The 10285-nt window shown below is 39.7% G+C and overlaps 1 protein-coding gene across 1 annotated transcript; it reads right to left on the reverse strand.

Annotated features, from left to right (window-relative positions):
- Positions 1-311: 311 nt before the first annotated feature.
- On the reverse strand, positions 312-9378 carry LOC139141118 (growth/differentiation factor 8-like). The gene is made up of 3 exons (XM_070710707.1): positions 8741-9378; positions 4740-5128; positions 312-1870 (listed from the first exon to the last, which is right to left on the reverse strand). The coding sequence occupies exons 1-3, from the start codon at positions 9207-9209 to the stop codon at positions 1490-1492; spliced, it is 1239 nt and encodes a 412-aa protein (XP_070566808.1). The 5' UTR covers positions 9210-9378; the 3' UTR covers positions 312-1489.
- Positions 9379-10285: the final 907 nt, after the last annotated feature.

A 10285-nucleotide genomic window follows, 5' to 3' on the forward strand; every position in this document is an offset into this window, starting at 1 on the left:
TACATACAGTTATATACTTCATCAATGCAGGTAGTTTCTCTGTACTCAATCAAATGGGTATTTTCCCTGGCATTTTCGAAGAAGGTTTCTATCCAATTTATGACCAAATCATCACAGAGATATCATCTGAATTAATTAGGTACTATTCTTTGATGTTACCTTTCATTTACATTCGCCTGTCTACTGTGTATCTGTGACTAAACACTGGACACAAAATAATCTGCACTCCACTTCACTCCTGTTGGGTACACTCGCGTACCTCCAAATATTTTCCCCCGTTTGTAACGTTTTAACGCAAGTCAAACTCGACATGTGGTCTATCATGTCTGGTTTTCAACCATTTTATTAGCAAAGAAGCTGTCAAGGTTCACATTCTAAATGTACTCTAAACACAGATTTCATAAATCAACGGAAGAACTGTAAACTATTCTAAAAAGCCTCGAAAACAGAGGAGAAACTGTCCCAGTTTCACGTGACTGTTTATTTACACCACGACCTGACCCAATTCTACAGATCGAATTTCTACTGTTCATCTTTAAGATGTCTGACACCTTTGGAAGGTGATACATTTACTTCTTACTGCTCCAGTCGAAGTTACTTCAATATTTCAACCACATACCTGCCTCAAAGTCACAGCCAGACTGTAAATATGACGCAAGTTATGTGCAAAATTATTCACACGTCTTGGAAATATAAATTGTGCAAAGCTTCAATACGATAAACCGTTATAGCAAAACAAATGAAAAAGAAAACTTGTTCAAGATTCTTTGTGTTGTGAAGGTATACAAATTCTAATTTCAAAAGATTGTAAAAATACCTAATTTTCTTTTGAATTTTGATCATAAAATGCCATGCATATGCCTAAAGTGTAAAAACCATATTCAGGATATCCAGATGAATCCACAGATTGTATACCCTTTCAAATGTGCTTCTCAAAGTAAAGCGGTGATATATCTAATAAGGTAATTAACGATTTAAAAAGTCTGATAGTCTCTCCCTACAATTTAAGGATTCATAAGTCAGTGCGGTTTAATGTAACTCCTCAGAACGGAAGTTTTCTCAGTCTTCGCGTACTCTTTAAAGTCCACAATCCGCATACCATACAAATACAAGCACACCCATTTCTTCAAATGTTTAAATCAAGTAAATGTCGCTTTAAGTTGTCAGGTTTCCTGTAAATTTCATCTCAATTTACGCTCAAAAATTATCAACGATAAAAAATAACCCTGTTAGGACAGATGGCATCTCTCATCGTAAACATTTAACGTCCTTGCATCGGGTTAAAGAGTGTTCTCCGGTAAAACCAACGTAAATCTACAACAGGCACACTATTTTTGTCTAGCTTCTTAAAAGTCACGTTATGCAACAAGCAGCTCACTTCGCGACAATATCAAGTTCGCGCCATCAGTTTGACAACAGTCAACCGATGCTTACCGAGATGTTTTTCATTCTGTTGTGTCCAGTGTATTTATCTGTGCCACCGTGATTTTTAAGCACACCCACACGATTCCACAACCATATTTGGCAGCCTTCCGAAAAGAATATTTTCGGAGGTGTTGAAGTAAAGCATGGTGATCTCCGAGGTCTCGACGGCTGTACAGCACGCTCCGACGTTTCCGTTTATGTCGGCCCCCTCAGTTATATGGGTGTGGCTATACTTGGGAAGGAAGTTATGGGGGCACTCCCCAGCACAGTAGTTAGCTTCGTAGATTTTTGGAGCTATGATCCAATCCCATCCGAATTCCTCAAAGTCGACCGTAAGTGGATAGTGACAGCACTTCTTTTCGGAACTGTGCTCATTGCATTTCATTCCACTCGATCTCTTTTTGCGAATGTTTTGTCTTTGGTTACGAATTTCAAGGAATGGTCTCTGAAAAAAAAATGTCCGAAAAAAAGAGCAAGTGAATACATGCTCGAGAAAACATGATTATCGCAGATTACGTCCAACAAAACTTTAAAGGGACAAAGTCGCCCATTTTTTCATGAATTTTGTTTGATACGAGATACTACTCATATTGTTTGACATGTTGAAAGATACTGAATGAATGGGTGACCATGCATATATTCGACCCCCGTTTTAGACACGATACATGAAACCATGGCGAAAATGAATTAATGGTCATGACCATTAATTCATTTTCACCATGGTTTCATTTAATTTGTCAAAAATCGGGGTCGAATATACGCATGGTCACCCATTCAATCAGTATCTTTCAACATGTCAAACGATATAAGCAGTATCAAACAAAATTCATGAAAAAATGGGCGACTTTGCCCCTTTAAAAGTCATCAACAGACATAGGCAATTTCGGAAACCAATTTTAAAGTAAGAAGATATCGGAAAAAGTCAAGTTTTTAACAGTGCCCAGTCATTTACCAAAATACTTGCATATTACAAAACAATGTCGTCCCGTAATATCCATATGCATTTCAAATTGATAAACTCATTTATACTCTTTTTTTAAGTGTAAAGGGCAGTAGATGTAACTTTTATGATTTCTTTCACTATTTTCTGTATTGTATGGCAATTGCAATTTCTTGTTCTACTTCCTAAAACCCGTTGAAATACCGACTATTTAGCTTGCCAACACGTCTATATACTGTTATTGTTTCAATTTTCATTATAGTCCGAACTAGAATTCATTCGTCACAATAACAATGCAATTCACAAATATACAGACTGAGCTGACAAGCTGAATATTATGTATCTAAACATACTTTGGGTCGTAGATTAAATAAAAAAACTAGTTGACATTAACGGAGCCTTCATTATTTACGACAGGGGGTCGGAGGAATTTCATCAGAAACTCTGCAATTTCGAGCAGCCCCTCCCACCCCCGCCAACCATGATGAATCTGAGTAATCCCCAAGGCTCTTTCTAACTCAGATATTTTGACCGATACACCCCCTTAGAAAAGTTAATACCGATACATGTATTTGTAAAATTTACATAAATACAGCAATAGTAAAGACCTTTTAAATCATGACGTACTCTGCTAGATTTTCGTCGGTTATCTCATGACGGTTGAAAAAGGTGAAACCAACAAAATGAAATTCAAAAGTGACAACAAAATACAGATAAAAAAGCTCACACTATAACCAGTATCCAACCATATAGTATTGTTTAATTTGGATGGGTATCATGACAGGGTTTTCACTAGGATATCTGACAGGGCAGAATTTTAAAGTACAGGGGGAGAACACGAGAGAGGCTGAAAGGGAAAGTGTCATAGAGGCTGCTCCTATCTTGTGTGGAAAATTTTGAGAAATTGATGTGTGCAATGGTGCAGTCTGGTGCAATCTGAGATGTTTTTTATTTCTTTTTTATTAATTAAAACTGTTAGAACACCCCAGGGGAAAGCACGAGAGGGGGTCGATCCCCTCTCGTATTGAAAATTTTGAGAAATTGATGTGAGTAATTGTGCAAGTGAGAGGTGTTTCAATATATTTTGCACTCGATAAAAGTGTTTGAAAATGACATTGAACACTGATGTTTTTATTGCATTTGCATGATCAGTGTTTGAGTCACAATATTCAACAACCAAATAATGACAATACATTTTGTAAAAGACAGTTCTCAGTTTGCCAGTGACTGAAGACAAAAATATATGGAAAATCTGTGACCTTCTTGTGTCATTTCTCCAGCTGCCAATTTCTAATCAAAAGCCTGAATACGGTATGGTTATGGTTATTGAACTTAAGTCAATGAAAATTTGTTTCTGTATCCGGCTAGTTTTCAATCGGGTTCGAACTCACAACATACGGCATCCAGTCGCCTAGCGGAGAGGCAACAGACAGAACCACTCGGCAAAATCCCCATTCTCAAAAAAGAGTTGTTCAATAACCGGGCTAAGTTGTTTATATTTTTCTGACTGCGACCGCCCCACACGTTGTAGAGTTAGGATGAATTCACACAGTTCAGTTTTGTCTAAGATCCTTCGAAAAATTTGAGAAACTGATGAATGCAATCTGCAAGTCTGGTGCAATCTGAGATGTGTTTTCGATTTGTCTTTTACTAGTAAAACTGTTAGAATACCCAAAGGGGAGAGCACGAGAGGGGGACGTTCCCCTCTCGCATCGAAAATTTTGAGAAATTGATGTGTGCAATAGTGCAATCTGAGAGGTGTTTCAATTTATTTCGCACAAAAAAAAAAAAAAAAATGTGTAAACCCCCCTTCTTCCTCTCCACATTTTGAGCAACCCCTCTTGAAGTTTTCAATTTTTTGAGTGATTCCCCTAACATTCCTCCGATCCCCCAGGCCGTAAATAATGACGTCTCCCTAAAAACAAGAGGTAAAACAACATCTAGAGTAACTGCTACTGGCCCATTAAGGTAGTATGCGCCTCGAAAGTGAAAGACTTAAACTTTTGTTAAAACTTTCCTAAATGAAACTTTCAACCATTCTCTGCAAAATCAATAACAAAAACCGGGGGTCCACCGTGCAAAGTTTGGAACTAGCGAAACAAATTACGCAACATTTTGCAATGTTTGCAATTCAAAATGGCCGCCATCAATGTGGTAACTATATAGGGGAAATTAAATTTTGGATTTTCGAAAACACTAAGACGGTGAAAGTTTTTCTTTCTCCGAGAGCTTTAAAATGAGCCCAAACAAGTATTAAATCAGAAAAGAATTGTAGAAATTTTAGAGGCCGAATATCTGTCCCCGATGCGCGTTCTACCTTAATACAGCCATTAATGCTTGATGCAGCAATCGCTTTTATATTGCCAAGGCTTACCTTTGCCTGGTCGTCTCCTGTATCAGTAACAACAACAGAGATGTCTTCATGGTCCATCGCTTCCACGGCAATCCCTAAGTTACTTTCGGGATCGGTAACCCATTCGTTGACAACGTGCGTGAAATCGAAGTTCTCCCAGTGGCCTCCTCGATGGCTCAGATCGGTCTTTTTGGAGCGGATTATGCTTTGTCTGCTCTTCCTATCCGGCGGCAAAATCTGGTAGATGTGCAACCAGGTAGCCGTGTCTTGCACCACTTTCGTTGGCTTGATGTAAAGCCATAGACGTGCACGGACCACGCGTGATTCCCTGATCTTCATGGGAAGATTGAAGTAACAAAAACCCTGCCAAGTCCGCTCAGACAGGTCTGACATGGCATTCGTCGGGGGCACTGTAAAAATAAAATAAAATAAAACATAAATAAATGGTGTAAATGATGAACGACGGTTGTGCACTTCTTTCGACTTTCCCAGCCCATCATAGACTCAGTTGAACAGTAAGATGCATAGGTTTGTCACACAATACTATACTAACAATTTAGGAATCGTTTGTGAATCTGGCTTAGCAGTTTTTGTGAGCAAGCGGCTTATGTTAAGCGGTCGAGCTCGCACTGTGTCATGCGATAGGACCAAAGTCTTTTGAAAAAGCCTTTCTACGAACAGGGTTGCCGCAGGTGCAAGAACGGTACTATACAAGAGAGCAGGCCTTCAAAAGCACTAGGCATTTGGATAATAATTCAAAACCTGTCAGAACGATATACTGATTGGCAGACGATACTCAAGCCAGCGCGGCAGTCGTATGCCCTACTACATTTATTGTAGCGTACCGTCGTCATACTGGTAATACGTCTGTCAAATTTTGCAGAACGATAATATTTTTACTACTACCTCAGCTGTAAATATACGAAAATGTAGATGTTCACAAAACCCATCACTTTGAAGAATCACACTCTCTAACCATCTGTGGAGGACCGTTCGTAGAAACGGAGATTAGTCGACTCTTAACACGGGTGACAATTCCTGCCATTGTTTCCAGCGGTATTTTTGCCTTACAGTCGGATAGATCACAATGGCTAGCATCAGCCGGACGAGTGATAGTTGTAGCCATCGATTCACTGCTCAATAGCGCTAATCTAGTTACAGCTCCGCCTTTGCTTGTTGCTTCAACAAACACGGTGTACTGGTAAATCTATACTATTGTTCCCATCACAATACACTCTTCAGGAGAAAGCGTTCAGCTGCCACTCAAACACGTTACAACATTACTTTCAATCACCTGTCAACCTGCCACAAGACTTAGCAATTAATTTAAACAAACGACATTCTCTCTTTTGCACTTTCGACCCATTATTTCGACCCAGTGTTGGGCCTAGACCTCTGTCAAAATCGATTTCCAGCAACTAGATGTCTGACACTCTTTTCTACACGAATTAAATAGTATAATACCAAGGGGGCCGGCGAAATTGAGCGCGTTGCAAACTGATATCAGTCAGGATTTGTTTGCAGGGCAAGTAAACAAAGTTCGGTGATTTCATTGGATATGTATTCACTGTTGTTCCAGTCTACTTATAATGTATGGTGGTATACATCCAGACTGTGATCTTGCCGATGAAGCTGACGAACGCGATATTAGAAACGCGATTTCAAGCGACGGTCGGTTTGTGAACTAAAGCTGCCACAAAACTTGTTTCCACAAAAAAACCGTAGTCATTACTACGGAATTTCTTAAGGTGACAGCAAGTTGTAACTCAAGTAACTACGATGATATGTGGTAGGCCACCATGTCATGTACACTGACATTTGTGTGTTATTTTTCTTCCTGAAGAATTCGTTCTCAATTGAAAACAATGTCATAATGTCATGGCCTGCCATCACTGTAACGTATTTTTTGAATGACAGTGATAAAAATGCCAAACACGATGAGATAGCTGAGTGATTCCAAGTGAGATTAAACAACACTATTTGACCTGCAACCACACGCTATATTTTTGGCGAATTGTTTATAGAGGCACACGCTTTGTCATCATTGAACTCTTACTGGAAAGTAAGACAACTCCACCACCATGCTCTCTTACGATTTAAATTATTTGTCCTCGAAGCGGATGGAGAATAAAACTGGAACTTCGAAAGTTAATGAAGAGATTATGCGCCGAGTAAAGTTTGTACTAGAGAAATAAATTACCTATCATTTACCGATATTTGAAATTCAACTTGAATCATGGCACCATCCCTCTTTTAACTCGGGGGGGGGGGTGTGTTGTAAAAATGTCGATTTTCTCAGAAACTATGTCATGACGTTTTTCAAACGCCGCTCACTCTGTTATAAGGAATACACCAAAGACTTAAAACATCTGTTTTATTAACGACACCAGTTAGTGCAAATATGTGGTAAAATTTGCGCTGTTACAAGCTTTTTTCAAGGAGGCTTTTATGTTGGTGAGCTTACACGGTGATCTATACACGTCTACGCCCATCCCCTAAAGCATACGACTATAGTTTCAATACGGAAGTATTGTCGGTTGGTAATTATGCTAGGTTTCATTCAGATCTCCTAGCGAACACTTACATAAACTTTTTAGCCAGGCAGATTGCATCATTTTAAATCACAAAGGTATACATCCTGACTATGAGTGCTTTGTGAACTTAATGAAATTGCTTAAATGAGCAACACCGCAAAAAGTATTATGCTTAATTTCTTTCCAACATCAATGATAGGAAACATCGAACTGTATGTGTGTATGTATACATTCATACATGCCTTTGTGCATGCATGAATACTATGTATACATTCATACATGCCTTTGTGCATGCATGAATACTATGTATACATTCATACATGCCTTTGTGCATGCATGAATACATGCATGCACGCATGCACGCATGCATGTATGTATGTATGTATGTATGTATGTATGTATGTATGTATGTATGTATGTATGTATGTATGTATGTATGTATGTATGTATGTATGTATGTGTGCGCGCACATTTTGTCTGTGTTTATATCATGCATGTATGTACATACGTACCTATCTCTCTCTCTCTCTCTCTCTCTCTCTCTCTCTCTCTCTCTCTCTCTCTCTCTCTCTCTCTCTCTCTCTCTCTCATTTACATTGTCTTATATTCGGCACCAGAGTGTTAGTCTTCGAAAGAACCTGCTACGGTTTTTATGGTTGTGTTTAGGCAATTTGACGGTTTTATATATCGCTTTATCGCTTTGCACGGTTCCACACCTGTGTAATTTCATAGTGGTTTTCGTTTACACAGGTGTACGGTTAAGTTTAAGAAGCATGGTAAGGCAATTGACAATGTAGTGTTCTTTTCGTAGCTGTTGCTGTATTTACTTTTCAATTATTTATGGAAACAATGTCGTATGTAGATAAATAACGATTTTCCCGAAGCACTAACAATGTACTGTGTTATGAGACCCTGTTAAGCCTTCGAGAAAGAGATATTTAACGCAGCAGTGAACAACTATGTCTTCATTCCCAATTCACGGCTGGTAACCTAACTCAAAAATTGGAATCGATGGACACTGCCGTCCGACAATAACTTTCTGACGCCTTGACTGAGTTGATCTTCAAAATCAGAAATTTTTCGTCACGGTCATTTTGTGCAATTTAGTTTACAAGAAACATTGTACCGCAAGGGAATTAGATCTATTGATGTCACCTTGACACCAGCGAGAGGTTGGTCATAAATTTGCATTCTTTCTGTTGAACTGTTCACGGCAACTGGGGTGTGCTTTCTTGTACAAATCAAGGGACAGCGATTAACACTGTTATGATGCTTTGCGTTGAAGAAACAAACCTCAGTACTTTGTTTCTTTAAAAATGCCACAATTTACTGACACTCGTGTCATCTGCTGGCAAACATAGGCCACAGGGAGGCTATGTGTGCTTGCCTTGTTGATTGGGTGGGGAGCGGAGAGTTTTTGGAAATAGGGGTTTCATTGACTTACATTTTCAGGCGAAGGTGATGGAAATAAGGGTTACGTTAACTTACTTTTTGAGGCAAAAGTGATGACTTTCTCCGTGGTTGCATGAGATTTATCGACAGCATATGGATCTGGATCGTCACTTTGCAAAGGATACACATTTTTTAGCAAAAGATGTGTTGGAATCTTCGGAAGTGGTCCTGTAATATTTGGTGGTTCAGTCATATCGAGTTCTGCCAGTATTTTTTCTTTAATCTTGTCCAGTCTAAATTTCTTCTGGAGCTCCCTCGCCTGACATATTGGACAGGTCTCGACTTTGGCTGTCGCATCGTCTGGTTCCGTGCTATTGGCCTTTGACAATCCAGAAGTCTGCTCGGTCGAGTCGTCAACGGTCTCTTCGTCTTGTCGATACTTCAGATTTTCTTGAAATTCGGACTTCGCCTTGTGCTTTGACATCTTGATATCGGGTGGATGGCATTGTACGGAGGAAAGAATGAAAGCTGTGCCCAGAACACAGACTAGACAAGTTGCTCTCATATTTGTCCGCTTGGCTGGACGTACAGCTGCTTTACGACTCGTTGAGACTGGTGGCTGGCACGCGAAGGTAAAGCTGGATTACTTGTCCGTCTTTTATACCCCTTACTGTTTGGCTATAGTCTGTCATGCCGCGCTGTCACGGCGCTCAGCTGACAGGAATACAATGATTGGCTGTCAATCATCGCGTCAGACAACTCCTCCCCATTCTCAAAGTCCATTGTCTCAAGCGTATCATGGGAGCGGAGAACTCGCCCAGTCGATCGTCTGTGTAAGACTAGTTTGTCAAGTCTTATTGTTTTCTATAAATCGCCAATAAAAATTAATTCCCCAACAAAAACTGCTCATGTATGAGTTCGCATTGATTTTGCAGAAAATGCAATGTTTTCATCGTTTCTTTGGTCTACCTCAACGTGATCATTAAGTCCGCTGTATAATTTCAGATGACGCCCGCGAAGACAATTAAACTTTGCACAATCATTCCAACCCCCAGTGCGGTTTAATTGATTTAGGTAACAAGAAGCTAAGTTATTCTATACAAGGTGCGTAACACTATAGCAGCCATTGCAGATATCGATACCTCACCTTTACAGAGAACTGTATACCACTGATACTGATCTCTGACACGCGTGAGTCTGATTGGTATAATTAACGGGGTAATTTATCCGCTGTTAAGATCTCCTCGACGAAAGTACCATGTTTGTATTTCAATCATACCCCTGCCTGTGTAGCGATACATGCTAACGATAACGCATCAAATTTCGCCTCTTGTCGCAGCAAAAATCTCCATTCAACTAAGTCTTCCACTGCTGATGAGAGTAGATCACGCGAAGAATTCTCCCGGCCGCAGTGCGTAAATCGTAATCCTGCATAATAACTGCAAATATATTTGCCAAAAAAATAGTTTCACCGGATTCACCAGGCTCCTCCTCAACTTTACACATACCTGAGCCGACCAATCTCTCGCTATCGCTGTCACGGCAGGTCGGGGATTTTTTTCTGTAGCTATGTCTGTAAACATTATGGATGACCCTGGTTATTGTTTCTCACCTCGTTATAATTTTTGACATGAGAAAAGA

This window comes from Ptychodera flava, chromosome 9 (genome assembly GCF_041260155.1).
Source record: "Ptychodera flava strain L36383 chromosome 9, AS_Pfla_20210202, whole genome shotgun sequence".
NCBI classification, from domain to species: domain Eukaryota; kingdom Metazoa; phylum Hemichordata; class Enteropneusta; family Ptychoderidae; genus Ptychodera; species Ptychodera flava.